The sequence below is a fragment of the Schistocerca gregaria genome, chromosome 1 (genome assembly GCF_023897955.1).
Source record: "Schistocerca gregaria isolate iqSchGreg1 chromosome 1, iqSchGreg1.2, whole genome shotgun sequence".
In the NCBI taxonomy this organism is placed as follows: domain Eukaryota; kingdom Metazoa; phylum Arthropoda; class Insecta; order Orthoptera; family Acrididae; genus Schistocerca; species Schistocerca gregaria.
Window position 1 is genome coordinate 109,077,996 of NC_064920.1, and position 16,238 is coordinate 109,094,233.

Sequence of the window (16,238 nt, forward strand, 5' to 3'; positions counted from 1 at the left end):
ACAGTCACTTACCCTCTCCATCCTTCTGTAGTTGCCTGAGCTTGTGCTCCATCTCTAATAACCTCGTTGTCAATAGGACGTTAATCACTAATCTCCTCCTCCAAAATCTCTAATGACAAATGGAAAAGTCGGGCACTACATTTAGGCCTATGCTCCAAACTGTTATAAGCAATAAGTGTTTGTGTGTTCAAATAGTAATATTGTTTCTATATTTTAAATATTATTTTACAAAAGGGCAAGTGAAGCACAGTTTTATATTCTTTAATATAAATATTGATTCTTGCTCTTACTTATATATTTTGCTTGGTAAACTTATTAAATAGGTAAGTGTGGATGCTTAGCATACAAGTAAGGACATAATAAATCGCTTGACATCTTAGATTAAGTGCTGCATCCAGGAAAATGACTGAGTACAGTGTTAAGGAAGAAAATTTTTCCTTGTCTATACAAACATTTTCTTTTAATTCAAAATGTATTATTTCTTTAATAATGTCACCATGAAGGTAAAATTTTAATTTAATTACGTATATTAAAATTATGACATAGCAAAGTGAAATTATTGGTTAGTAAAATAGAGACTTTGTACACATGTAATTTAAAACACTGTTCTAAGAAAGTATACTTGAGTTTATTAAAATAACATTAGAAAATAGTTTATAAACCACAAAATAATTCAAAATTATTGCTTAGTTACTTGCTAAAGAGATAATCAGTAATATTACTGGGAGTCTTAAAAAAGAAAAGTACCAGAAAAAACTTTAATTTGTTGTTGTGGTCTTCAGACCAGAGACTGGTTTGATGCACCTCTCCATACTACATTATCCTGTGTAAGGTTCTTCATCTCCCAGTACCTACTGCAAGCTACATCCTTCTGAATTTGTTTAGTGTTGTTCATCTCTTGGTATCACTCCATGCTGCTCTCTGATACTAAATTGGTGATCCCTTGATGCCACAGAATATGCCCTGCCAACTGATCCCTTCTTCTAGTCAAGTTGTGCCACAATTCATTTGGTTATTGTTCAACAGGGCCTGAAAATGTATAAGTCTGTCTGAGATCTACCATTAATATGTGGTTCATGTAACACAAAATTTAACCAGGAGAAACATTACACACATCATTCTAGACAATTTAATATATGTTTTTAGTATTGTCTGTTGACTACATCTCCATCAGTTTGTAAATGTCTATCATCATGAAACTTCTGGATAATGCATGCATACCTGTATACAAAAGTTGTATCATTACACTTGACGAAGTAGAAGTGACCCATTAGACAAAAACCGAGTGAGGTGGCGCAGTGGTTAGACACTGGACTCGCATTCGGGAGGACGACGGTTCGATTCCGCGTCCGGCCATCCTGATTTAGGTTTTCCGTGATTTCCCTAAATCGCTCCAGGCAAATGCCGGGATGGTTCCTTTCAAAGGGCACGGCCGACTTCCTTCCCCGTCCTTCCCTAATCTGTAGAGACCGCTGACCTCGCTGTCTGGTCTCCTTCCCCAAACCAACCAACCAACCATTAGAGAAAAGTGAATCATTTGTAAACTTACTCTGAATTAATTAGTCCTGCTGTTGGTAACATCTGCACTCTGAATAATTTTATAGATCCTCCACTACTACACTTCCCGGGAGGGGGGGAGCAGAGTTTTCCACAAGTGTTGCAAGCAATGGTATTTTCTAAGGCCACTTAGAGGCAAGTGGTTATTATGTTGCCTTTTCAACATAGTCTTTATTGTTTAATTTCTTGACTCTGAGGTGTGAATTGCAATAATATTTTTGGCAATATCTTTCGCAGCTGTTGCAGTTTCTTGTGCATTATTTGCTTTTTTTCTGGAGTATCAATCAAAAACTTTTTCAGTTCTCTTCTGATTGCATCATGTGGACCCTTTCCATGAGCAGTTTTGAAGTAACTTTGGTCAGCTGTTACTGCAAAATCTTCTTTATGAGAAAGATCATGAACAGACATCAGCCTTTTGATTTGACCTGTAGCTCCCTCATTGAAATAATGAACATGTGAAACTAGAAACTCCATTTTTTTGTCAGATGTGCTGAAATTGCCACACTGAGGTCACTCTCCATACTGTGTTTAAAAAAAATACTACCCAGTAGCTATTGTGCTTAAACTTTTGGAATTTGTAATACACAATTGCTGTAGGAAATAGAAACACTGGGTGAACCCAAGTATGCCTGCATGATCTCAGATTGATGTTTTATTGAAAAGTTTTTGGAGAAATCGTCTAATATACCAGCTTTGTAGTTTCTTGAAAGATATGTTCTAACAAATGCAATACACAGTGCTGCCTACATGCATTGTAAACATGCTTGGATGGAGTCTGTAACAGTAAATAAAGCTGGACCTTTGCTTCTACCATTTTTTTTCTATACACTAAAAGTTACTTTCATGGTAGATCTAATCCTTCAAAATAGCTTTTGAGATTTGAAATACCAAATTCTTCATCTAAACTTTTTGGAATGCTTAACATATGCTTGTTCAAAGAGCTTAAAAATCTAACAGCATTTTAATGAAATGTGCCCACACGAATGTCTTGATGTGAGTGTTATAGGCACAGCATGCTTTGGGTGTACTTCCTTAAATTTTCGAAGTTAACACTCCATGCAGTTTGCAGAAAAGATCATAAATTTCTTTAATATTGTGTAGCAAAAAAATCTTCTCACTGCACTCTTCTATCATATTTAATGGAAAAGAATTCATTTCTACCTGGACACTCTCAGCTTATATTGTCTCTTTCATGAAACTGTATGATCTTCATAATGAAGCCAGGACTTCAAATCTTTTTAAGTTTTTCAGGTGATAAGGCTCTATGCCACTGATGATGTAATAATGCTCTTAATAGAGGTAGTTATAGATATAAAGTTATATTTAATTGTTCGTACTTTTTTATATTGAAATTATACCAACAGTTCATTACAGAAGGAAATTTACCATTTTGGGGGTAATGTCTCGAATAAACATATTTCTTCTTTTAATATGTGTATATTACTAATAGATTAATTTGGTGCTCAATTAATTATTCATATAAGCACCAATGTGTTTGATAAAAATAAGATGTCCTCCCATGGTAAAAAATATTTTTTAATTTGTGAAAAATCATCACTTTTTTGAAAAGGAAATAAAACCTTACCATATGGGGCTACAAAGTTATTTTGAACAAATAGGAACAAAGCTTTATTACTATTAAAGACTATTGAATTTTGGTACCTGCGGGTACAATATCACAGCCAGACCCTGCTGTGACAGATGTGTTTAAGCGAGTCCGGCTTTCAATTTCCGGGAACTGCATTTTATTAAAGTTTTGCTGTGTGTAACTACCTGAATGCAATAATCAGCTCCATTATTTCTGTTAAAACATTGTATCCAGTGTGAAAGAGAAAAGTCATTCCACTGTAGCAGTACTGTGTATTTCCATTTTCTGCTTGAAACCTGTCATACATCCAGTTCCATTTGTAGGTAGGTTTTTGGGTGGAGTAAGGTTTTAAACCTCCATTGCTAAGTGATTTTGTTTCAGGAACATAAATTTGATAGAGTAGAATGAGGATTACTACCTATCGTCTGAGAAAGGTAAATAAAAATTCATGGAAGAATGCTCTAAGATAATTAATAACCATAGCCACTAATGTTTATGCTGTTTATTAGGTGTTAAGTCTAACATGATTTCCATTGGTATAAGTAGTTTTTGGTAACTGGTAGCTGCTGCAGGCAAATTATTCATATACACGGTCAGCTGGAGAGACATGTCATATGAGAAGAAAACTAGTCATAGAAAAAATGTCATTTCTCCTTCAGTAATTTATTAATGTAGCCTGGCCAATGCGTTTGAAGAAACAAGACCACTTGGTTTCTATCTGCAGTTACAAAAATCGTACACCATCTAGCAGTGTTTTGTTGTTTATCGAATAGATAATGTCCAGGTTTAAGGAATAAGCTTGTTTTGCAGAATATAGATTGGGTTGATAACTACACTCAGTTTCTTTAGCATAGAGGAATACCAGCAAAATGTGGTCCAGTTATAGTTTTTAAAAAGCAGATGGTTTTTTATTGTTGTGATAGTAAGACAGGATTTTCAATTGTTATATATATATATATATATATATATATATATATATATATATATATATATATATATATATATATATATATTACTCTAGCAGTACAAGAATTCTTTTCACACTGCTAAAGTTGCTACATGTGGTATGTTTAAAGACGACTGAAACTATTTTCACCATGACTCTAGCCTCTTGAGAACAGTAGGGCGGCAATACCCTCATTTGGTATAATGTGAATGGGGAGGGGGGAGATTCCTCGGGTGTTTCCCGTTTTCCAAGTTGTTCAAATCGAACAGATTTAGTTCATAGTTGACAGCAATAAAGTTATTTTTCCTGTATTGACCACCCATTAATCTTGTAATCATTTATGCTCAAGAAGGTCACATGAAGAGGTACCCGCATTGAAATGCTTACTGATCTTGTCTGTAATATAATATCTTATCATGATGAAGAATGAAATCTATGGTGTCACAGCCAGACACCACACTTGCTAGGTGGTAGCCTTTAAATCGGCCGCCGTCCGGTAGTATACGTCGGACCCGTGTGTCGCCACTATCAGTGATTGCAGACCGAGCGCCACCACACGGCAGGTCTAGAGAGACTTCCTAGCACTCGCCCAGTTGTACAGCTGACTGCTAGCGATGGTTCACTGACTTCTACGCTCTCATTTGCCGAGACGATAGTTAGCATAGCCTTCAGCTACGTTATTTGCTAGCAAGGTGCCATTATCAGTTTCTATTGATATTATGAATCATGTACCGTCAAGACCGATGTTCGTCATTAATGGATTAAAGTTAAGTATTCCACAGGCTACGCCCGTTTTTCTAAATTCTAATTTCCTTGTCCTGTTCCAGACCTCACGCCAGCCTGCGTGAGCTAAAACGCGTGCCTTTCGGCATCCTCTAGTAACACGGTGTTGGCTGTCCTGCCAACTGCAACAAAATCTGTTGCTCTTCCAATTTTTCTGCTTGGCCACTACTCAAAAGTGCAACTTTAATTTACACTTCAGTATACTGACAGAGAACTTTCAAAGATTAAGTTATTTATATTATTTAAGAATATAGCCCATTTACAGAAAACATGCAGTGACCAATCCCCATGTTAGTTTAATAGGTAGTTCCTGTGAGCTGCTTAGTTTATTTCTGAATGTCTGAGGATTCCCACTCCCCGGTATTTTGATGCGTGGCAGCTTGCTTGTATTTTACTGCCAAGCAGAATCATGTCCAAAAGTGGAGAGCAATATATTTGATTCAGACCCTCTTGTAATCAATAGTCTCAATCAGCATTAATGACCAGTAATGTTCCATAGTGAAATTAGCAACAGTTCAGTTCATGAGGGAGGGAGATTATTTCAAGGGTTCACTTGGGGTATGCAATGGTATATCCTATGATCTTTTCTTTGAGAGGCCAGAGGAAATGAAGATAAACTTGTGTTTAAAGTTTACATGTCCATTGACGATACATCATTTATGTAACATTAAAACTTTGAGAACAAAATTTATGGTTTGAATTTTTTCACTTGAATAATTATTTGAATGAAAATAATTTTGTAGGCGATAGTAGCTCTGTTTGTGATATTGCACTTGTCAAGGAAATCTTCATTGTGGCAATGCTGTTAGATTTTGAAAACTTGCAGAGTGGGCCATGTAGCCCATAAGTCATGATGAAGTTGCTGTGTCCAGTATTACTGAGCTCACTCAACTGTTAAAACAAAGCAGTTGTGTAACTGGATCCATTTCCAAAATTAAAAAGGAATGCAATGTGATAATGATGTTGAAGTCAACCATGTGGAGTACCTCTCACTTCTTGCAAACTATATACTTACAAATTAGAGACAGACTTGCTGGTCAATGCCTACCATTAGTAGGTAAAAATTTTTAATACTGTCAATACACACACAAACAGTAGTATAAATTCTTACTATGTCCATTCTACCTTCTCTGAACTGAATTTAGCATGGAGTTTATTGCTGATCTCATACTGTTACACCTTTTGAGTCATCTTCACCACACAGCAGGTGGGTTCCTATCAATGTAGGGTATAAGTGATCCGTCCCTTTTTACCAACCTTCCACAGCCAATAACCAGTGCCCCTTTCCTTCCTGATGAAAGAGCGCAAGAATGCTTGGAAAGCTTTTTTCCAAGTTGAGACCTATATGACAGTACTTGGAATTTACACCTACTGAAGATATACTCGTCAGTCTGTCTTTCGTTTGTAATGTAATAGTTGTTCAGATTGAATTTACGAAAGTAAATAACTCGTCACTCTGATGAGTGTTGGCAAATGACGGATGTTGATGCTGAGCATTAGGCCTAAGATTTTGGTATTTGTCAGAAAAAAAGACAGTATATGAAGAATTCGGAGTCTTTCAGCCAATTTTAAACACTCAAAATGAAAATTAGTGACGTTGATACGCTCTAAATAGCTTATTCTTTAACTTTCTTTGCAGCAAATATTATAAAAATAAAAATAGATTTTTAAAGTTAATGTGTTATTCTTTTGTACGGTTGGCATAATGTAGCTGCGCTGGCAACAAAATATCTTAGAAACTAGTTGTAGCAAAACTGGTAAAAGTTAAAACACTAAATTTGCATTTTGTAAAGTAGACAAACAAGGTTTAAAATTAAACTGACAAAATATCATTTTTGAGTAGCAAGAGGTACAGTCCTAGGTTGCTGGTGAACCCAGAATACAGGTATTTTACTTTCAGAATTTTTTTATGTTATCCTGCATTTTTCAAATATGGTGTTATTGCAGTACTGCAGCCCAAGGTTGTAATTGTTGGGTCACGTGAACTTAACCTTTCATCGTTTAAGTGAGCCTGAGCACTGCCGTTATTGCTGCATAAAATGTGTATCTGTTTTGCTCAGACCATTCTAACTTACCATTGAGGAGTTAGTGGTAACCACCTTGACAGTTTAAATTGTCCTTTTATGAGTGGTTACTTTCATAATTTGGTAACATGAAATAAAAGAACACAGATGAGAAATTATGAACTGCAAATGGTGCTTTGTCTTATGGGGTCTTGCTGGGGGAATCATTGAAATAAGTTTACTTTAAAGTTGAAAGAATTATTGTGATAGAAGTATAGTCTAGTTAATTTTCAATGTATCTTTTGGTTGAGGATACAAATTTATCAGCCAGAATGCCACAGAAAGTTGGCACTTGATTTTGAGGCATTAGGTCACTCTCATTGAGCCAAGTTCCTCTATTCAGTTGATTTCAACTGTGATTGATTATCATGAAGAACATTGGTACCAATCTGATTCCTGTGTTACATCCTACAGAATGTTGGGATTTGAAATATGTAGAACTTCCTTAAACAGCATCTCAATATAATTTTAATGATTAAAAATTCTTCGTGTGAACATGTGGGATAGTGACAGTTATGTCCCAAGTGACTGTTTCATGGATCATTATTGTCTACTTGCAAAGGCCATGTTTGGTATATGGAACAAACTACAATACATACCTGTTCTGTTCAGTCAGCAGTTTCTCTCCCCCCCCCCCCCCCCCAACCCCCCTCTCGTTTTTTTCCATCACTTGTGTGAGGAGTGAGGAGATTTCAACTTCCACATTTCTACATTGTTTCCAATAGTTTTGACTGATGGGTATTATGTTTGCCAAATTTAGAAATTAGTTATATGGTTATTATCTGTGTTGTAATTTTTGTTTCAGGATGCTCATAACTGTCTAATTAACTTTGACAAGAATGACACATCATTTTTTGCGGTTTATGATGGGCATGGGGGCCATGAAGTTGCACAGTATTGTGCCCAAAATTTGCCAGAATTTTTGAAAACTTGTGAGGCATATAAAAAGGGTGATTACGTACAAGCTTTGAAAGATGCATTTCTGGGATTTGATGCCACATTGCGTGAACCTGAGGTTATTGCTATACTAAAGCAAATTGTCAAAGGGAAAGAAGAAAGTGGAGACAATTCCGCATCAGGTAGAGTATTACAAGAATACATTCATAAAAATTGTAAATTCTATGCTGAATATTCACAGCTTTCTTTTCATTGAGATTGTTTAATTTTTCTTATCTTGAAACTAATTGTTTTCTTGTCTTGAAACTACCTAAACCACAGTAGTTAAAAGGAAAGTTACATATAAATAAATATTGCACACTCACAAATAATATGGCCTCATGTTTAGTGCTACTAGCTTTAGTTTGCAGGTTTGCTAAAGGTTCCAATGACATCACACAGTGTTACAAACTAACTGCAAAAGCAGAAGGGTAAATGTTAATATGCCAAAATAGTGTGTTTTTCATACGACATCACAGCTAATGAATTTGAAAAATATCTGGTAACAAATCTGATTATTTCAAATTTTGGAGAAATTGTTTTTCTACATATTTGCAATCAAAATTGTCTTCCTTTTGTATTGTTCCAGTAACAAAATAGAGTAACATCTGCCAAATGAGGTGACACATTAGGGATAAGGTACATTATCATTTATATTCAAGAGGGTGATGTAACTTTGACATCTTTTACTGTACCATTAAGGAAATTGAGAACTTTCACCTGTTCGGATTTTGCACCATTGAAAACCATCAGTAGTCAATTTTACTGTGCTCACTTTTTTATTTATTGTGGCCTCACTGGGACTGTGACTGTGTGCAATATTTGTATTTTCTGTTGACAGTCACTTTTTTATAATAAAACTACTCACAACTGATAGCACCCAAGCAGTTAAATATGTTAGTGCCATATCTTGATATGGTAACAGAATGACCTTCTCATTGCCAACCACCATGATTTCTGAAAACATCGATCATGTGAAACCCAACTAGCACTTTTTTTTACATGACATACTGAATTATCGTAACTGTGTCTTGTTAAATCCCCTTTTTCTTGCCACAGCTGGAAAGAGCATACCTTAAGCTTTCAAAGCTATATTTCTGGGTCTTGCAGTTTAAAGAGTAATAGTATGTGTCAAAAGCAGGGAAAATGGATTATCGATAAATACAAAAAATTAATACAATCAAAATATGTGAAATTTTGAGTGTCTCTTAATAGTTTGATTTGCCTGTGGTTTAGGAAATGGAACTATGATAATAAGTATGTTTCTATTATTTTACAGTGTAGAATACAAATATTATAAGACCTGATAAAATGCTCTTAGCTTTATAAAATCTGGAAGATAATGGAATGCTATGTTCCTATAAAGCATTTTACTCCTGTAATACATAGTGGTGCATATATGCATTGTCACTGTTTCCATTGACAGTATAAAGCACGAATAGTTTAAGGCTCTATCCTCACAATGATTCATTGCTGAATTGCACCACTTTCAAATGTTGCTTTAATTATTGGCAATTTTCACAGTGGCAGTCTTCTGTGTGGTGTTATGTTTGATGTTGACATAGTGCTGAGTGTTTGAATCATCAGTAATCAATAATCATTGTTGTAGCTGAAGGTAATCAGTAAAAAGGCTTTGATAGCATAATTTTTATATTTTATATATAAACAAGACCAAATCTGTTAAAAGGACATTACAAAAACTGAGATTGTAAGTGAATGATTAATATAAATCACGGGTAACAGCATCTTATGTTATGCTTCAAACCAGGATATTCAGAGCTTTCAAAAATTGCTTGTTATAGGTTAGTAAAAAATAAACTAAGAGACCCTTGCACCCTTCTGCTTTGGTGGATCAGATGGAGCTGATCGTCATTAGTCGTCACCATTCTATTATGGCAAAAGTCAACTACAACCAGATAAGGGAATGTCACCAATGGACAATGAGCTTCTACGATATTGGTCTGGGTGTAATTTTACTGAAGATGCTCAAATTTGTTAACACCATAATGCCTTGTTGATGACAAAATTTCAGTTCCTGCAAAAGACTTGCTGAAACCCGTTTGGTAAAGAAAAACACACAACCAACAAGGCTTTAACACCAGTAGCCACTGCAATGTCTGGTATGTTGAAGTTCCTGACTGAGTCTTTAAACCTGGTCAGAAAATTTGTACCAAATGTAGGTATGAAGAGGCCCAAAAAGAATCCCACACCACCAGGATAAGAAAGAATCACCATCCACTGAAGACATGGATTATGTTGATGATTGCTTTACTGCTAACACTTCATATTGTCGCCTGGTGAGCCAAAGTTTTGACAGATTGGCGAAAGAGATTCAATACATAAAGTGCAAAGTTCTGAATGCCCAAGGCAGCATTACTAATGTAACTGATGCAGCTGCTGATGTGAGTTATGTAGATATTGCTCCGATACAAACGAAAGAGTGCCAAAAGTGTAAAGATATGGGCATTCTGGGGATTCTGGCAACATCTGCAGACTGAAAAGGGAAAAAGCTCAGTGATGAAGTAAAACAAAAGTCCTCACTTTTTTGAAGACAGAGTTTTCTCTTTTATGCACAGGTAGAAAAAGGTGTGTTGCAGTAAGTATAAATGGGATAAAGATTTAGCAAAAAGAACTGTTCCTTTGGTACCTGAAAGAAATATTCATTGTGTATTGTAAGCAGCATAGGAACAAAGAAACCTTCTCATAATTTTGTGAGCTGTCCAAAGTGGTGTACTACAGCTTCTGGATCACATTCAGTATGTGTGTGTGTCAGTTCATCATAATATCAAAGTAATGTTGGCTTCAGCAATAGATCCAAGATGACAAGGATTTGATGGAAAAAAACTGTATGCAGTTTGGAATAAAAAGATTGTATGCTGCAGTGTTGTGAGGAATGTACAGGAAAAACGCACCTAGAGGCTTTTCTTGAAGACTCTTTCGAAAACTGACCCTGAAGAAACAATGGAATACAAGCAATGGATCCATACCGACACACCCTGGAGACATGTCAGAGAACTGTTGAAGATTTGGTGGTGCCACTAATTTTGAAAATTACCTGTTCAAGGAGCCATCACTTTGTGTCAAGCCCTTAAGAAGCTAAAAGAAAATCTTGCAGAGAATGAACAAATTTTATTTACGGATTTTTCTGAGAATTAATCATCTGTTATAGGTGTTGTGCAAGGATTTCATTGGTAGAATAGTCAGGCCACATTACATTCATTTGTTGCCTTTTTGGGGGCAAAGAACTTCTTAAGTATTACAATTTGTACGATTGTGACTTTCTCCGTCATGGTACCACTGCTGTCCGTTGTTGTTGTTGCGGTTTTCAGTCCTGAGACTGGTTTGATGCAGGTCTCCATGCTAATCGATCCTGTGCATCTCCCAGTACCTACTGCAGCCTACGTCCTTCTGAATCTGCTTAGTGTATTCATCTCTTGGTTTCCCTCTACGATTTTTACCCTCCACGCTGCCCTCCAGTAGCAAATTGGTGATCCCTTGATGCCTCAGAACATGTCCTACCAACCGATCCCTTCTTCTAGTCAAGTGGTGCCACAAACTTCTCTTCTCCCCAATCCTATTCAATACCTCCTCATTACTTACGTGATCTACCCACCTAATCTTCAACATTCTTCTGTAGCACCACATTTCAAAAGCTTCTATTCTCTTATTGTCCAAACTATTTATTGTCCATGTTTCACTTCCATACATGGCTACACTCCATACAAATACTTTCAGAAAAGACTTCCTGACACTCAAATCTATACTCGATGTTAACAAATTTCTCTTCTTCAGAAACGCTTTCCTTGCCATTGCCAGTCTACATTTTATATCCTCTCTACTTCGACCATCATAAGTTATTTTGCTCCCCAAATAGCAAAACTCCTTTACTACTTTAAGTGTCTCATTTCCTAATCTAATTCCCTTAACATCACCCAACTTAATTCTACTACATTCCATTATCCTCGTTTTGCTTTTGTTGATGTTCATCTTATATCCTCCTTTCAAGACACTGTCCATTCCGTTCAACTGCTCTTCCAAGTCCTTTGCTGTCTCTGACAGAATTACAATGCCATCAGTGAACCTCAAAGTTTTTATTTCTTCTCCATGGATTTTAAAACCTACTCCAAATTTTTCTTTTGTTTCCTTTGCTTCTTGCTCAATATACAGATTGAAAAACATCGGGGAGAGGCTAAAACCATGTCTCACTCCCTTCCCAACCACTGCTTCCCTTTCATGTCCCTCGACTCTTATAACTGCCATCTGGTTTCTGTACAAATTGTAAATAGCCTTTCGCTCCCTGTATTTTACCCCTGCCACCTTCAGAATTTGAAAGAGTATTCCAGTCAACATTGTCAAAAGCTTACTCCAAGTCTACAAATACTAGAAACGTAGGTTTGCCTTTCCTTAATCTTCCTTCTAAAATAAGTCGTACGGTCAGTATTGCCTCACGTGTTCCAACATTTCTACGGAATCCAAACTGATCTTCCCCGAGGTCGGCCTCTACCAGTTTTTCCATTCGTCTGTAAAGAAATCGAATTAGTATTTTGCAGCTGTGGCTTATTAAACTGATTGTTCAGTAATTTTCACATCTGTCAACACCTGCTTTCTTTGGGATTGGAATTATTATATTCTTCTTGAAGTCTGATGGTATTTAGCCTGTGTCATACATTTTGCTCACCAGATGGTAGAGTTTTGTCAGGACTGGCTCTCCCATGGCCGTCAGTAGTTCCAATGGAATATTGTCTACTCCGGGGGCCTTGTTTCGACCCAGGTCTTTCAGTGCTCTGTCAAACTCTCCACACTGTCAGTGACTTTCAAAGAAAGTTAATTGCATGTTTAATGACAGATATTGAAAGCATTAAGAACGTTTATTACTTAGTCACAGTTCAGCTGCTCAGTATAAGAACAACAAAAATTTCGCACATTTATATGTGCACAAAGGTGATTTTGGTAACCCTGCCAAATGGAATTTTTTTTGGAACAGCCCTTGGCAAATCACCCTGTGATGGCATTGGGGAACAGCAAAAAGACTAGCAGCCCGTGCTAGTTTACAGAGGCCTTAGATAAACCAGATATCAACTCAAAGGTTTTATTTACCGAAAGAAGAAATTGAAAAAATTCAGCCCGATCAAGAAACAGAATTTTGCTGGAGTAAGAGAAAAATAGCAATTTATGTCTTGTAATTGGAATCAGCTCAAAGTAAGCTGAGTTTCCAATAATGCTATAGCATTCACAGTTAATGACATCAGAACAGATGAACAAATTCCAACACTTTCAATTGCAAGTTTACAAGGAAGAGAGGATGCTGCATGCATGTAAGAAAAGTTTTGGTGGTTTGGAACAAGATTATGTCAGCATCAGCTTTATTCATCCATCCACACAGTTCTGCTCATTGTTTTGACTGGCCAACTGCTAAAGACACTTGCTAGATTCCTAAGCAACCTATTTCACAACTTTAGATGCACCATCATCATCATCAGGAAGACAATACAGTTATCAGCACTCTGCCCTTGACGAAACTGTGTAGCTGTTTAACCAAATATGGAACTGACTTTTTAGTATTTCTGATTTGCAGATTTGCTGTGTTATGGAACTTCCTGGCAGATTAAAACCATGTGCCAGACCAAGACTTGAACTTGGGACCTTTGCTGTGTTGTGCATTATACCTGTTTTTATGGCCTGTGTTAAATTAATATTTGAGTATGATTTGTGTACTTGAATTAAAAAGAAATTAACTGCCAGTAGTATTATAAACCAAATATTTCCCTTTTAATCTTGGCGAAGTGCTAAAATGACAACTTACGTAAGATCTAGAAATCAAATAATATAGCTTTGAAAGCTTAACGCATGCTGTTTCCAGCTATGGCAACAAGACGCAGTAAAGATATTATCGTCATCATGCCCCCCCCTCCCCCCCCCCCCCCCCCCCCACACACACACACAAAGTAATCCATTTAGGCATGCAGTGCTAATTAAATTTGATCCATATATAGACATCATAGGAAGGAATAACCCTCAGAAGGTTTGCTGTGATTGGATCATATGAAAAGTAGCAGTGGTCAGTCAAACCTTGGCTCTCAGAATTGCACAACTAATGTTTTAGCCACTTCAGAGGCTTGTATCTATATTTAGGTGTGACCACATCCCTAATTTTTGGTGTGGTGGGATTCAGCATAAAGGCAAATGACCACATGTCTACTAGAACTTTTAAAAAAGCCTCGTAGATTATATGCCTTTGTACCTTCGTATGTGATGTGAATGTTAGTAGCTTCTAAAGAGAAGCCTCTAAAAATTCAACCACTGAAGATACTGAACTGAAATTTGGTATATGACAACCAAAGACCATACAAAACCTTCACACCAAATTTCATTATATTTGGAGATGGGTAAGTGGAGACCCCTGGTCCCTTTGATGTGGACTGACCCAATTTATTTTTAAGTGACAGTGTTTTATGGGCAAAAGCACCCGAAGAACATGCTTGAAACGCATTATGTTAAATGTAAAACATACAAGTAACTGGCAGCAGAAAATACAAGTAGCTTAAATGAGTCTTCATTGTTATTGGGCACAAACTAATATGGCAAAACAAAGGAAAAGTGTGTTAAAATAATTTCATGCCATATTTATAGGTTTGCCTTTGCAATGTAGTGCTGGTGCACTAATGCAAGTACACTTGTTGCCCACAAGGCATTTATTGCAGAGTTGACTGTTTTCGTTTTGGTATAAATTCTCTCATTAGGTTTTATAGCTATAACTGTTTCATTGAACTCTAAATTTAATGGAGAAATTAATGAAAAATTACATCAATAAGTACCATTAAAAAGAAATCCTTAAAGTTTTGTTTAATGTTTGTTCATGTCAACGTAGGATCCAATTGTTGCCCTGCACACATTGAGACAGTAATCCACTTCTCGCCACATATTCACCGACATTTCAGGTGTAACTGTCCCAACCGCCATAATGATACTTTCCTGTAAATAATTTATGTCTCTGATCTTTTCACTGTATACATTTTTTTGTGTGCCCCCAAAAGAAAAGGTCCACTGGGGTTAAGTCTGGGCTTTGTGGTGGCCAAGCTATTTGGCCAACCATCCACATCAACCTTCCTGTAAAGCGAGTGTTATGAGCTGCATGCACATGGTTACTGTAATGAGGTGGGGCACCATCTTGTTGTAACTTGTAGACTACTTCTTCGGACTCCAAACACACGAAACACGGATCTGTTCATCATCATCTTCAGACATTCTTGGTCTACCTGATGATTTTGCTTTGAAAACACTCCCCGCTTCCTTGAAAGACAGAGGAAGAAACACAGGGACAACTGGGAAACCCAGGAAAAACCTGGGAATTTTTTCATCCATGAGAAAACCAGAAAACACCGGGGAATTTTTTAGAATTTTAGTTTTCAGTTAAATTTTTGTATTTTTGGCTGGTAAGAATTGACACTTTGACAAAGAATTTTACTATATCCCGCCACTGCAGAACAATACTGCTGCCATAAAACATAAACGAGACAAAAAATTACAATAAAACTTAAGTTGCAAAGGAAATGTCCAATTTACAATAATAAAACACAATGCACACCCAAGCATCTGCCAACAGCGAAATATGTCAAAGGCTATAGGACAAAGACAATGCAATTCTTCATAACAACAAACTGCTTCCAATGACTGTGACGTCACAAATGCTCACATCAGGTTCGTTTGAAGAGTTGCTAGTGGGCTCTTGTGTGTGCGCTGTTGAGTCCTGTATGAGCAGTACCTTCTACCACTTCTGTCTACTTGAAGTGTGACTGTTAGGAGCGTTATCTATATCAGCAGTACCATCAAGCAGTCAGATGCCACCCAGAAAAATTTTTCTGGTGGACCCAAGCTGCTAGATTCGAACATTAGCAGAGCAGTCTGAGTTGTAGTGGGGAGGAGGGATAGTCTGCACATCTAGTGATTTTGCTATTTACTCTTTATTTACAGCTCTCATGTTGAAATAAAATATAATACTGTGGCCGGGAGCTACCAAGTGAATTAAAATAATTCACACAATTACGGAAGGCTAAAATATGTTATTAGTTTGTTTTCTGATTTTATTTTATTTCTACATTTTTGGCAGTCAATCATTAATTGCCTTGCAAAACAATGAAGTTATTTTTGTCTATGTGCTAAAGAAATTTGCCTTTTATTAGTTTTTTCACAGAGGCAGTAATTTATTTGAAATGAAGTGTTTTATTCCACACCACTAGCTAGTTTAAGCTATTTGCTAAATTTAAAGTGCATGTTTTCGCCTTCTGGCACGTATGGCATTAAGACATAATAAAAAACGAAACATGAGATAATACTGTAGCAGTACTCCAAGAAAATTTGCATCACG

The 16,238-nt window shown here is 36.6% G+C and overlaps 1 protein-coding gene across 6 annotated transcripts in view; it reads left to right on the forward strand.

The window, feature by feature from the left end:
• Nucleotides 1-16,238, forward strand: part of LOC126334539 (probable protein phosphatase CG10417) — a 94,855-nt gene that overhangs the window by 2,079 nt on the left and 76,538 nt on the right. For all 6 annotated transcript variants that reach the window (XM_049996903.1, XM_049996911.1, XM_049996937.1 and 3 more), the window contains exon 2: nucleotides 7,743-8,016. In XM_049996903.1, the coding sequence (XP_049852860.1) occupies nucleotides 7,743-8,016 (274 nt within the window). The remainder of the gene's footprint in view (nucleotides 1-7,742; nucleotides 8,017-16,238) is intronic.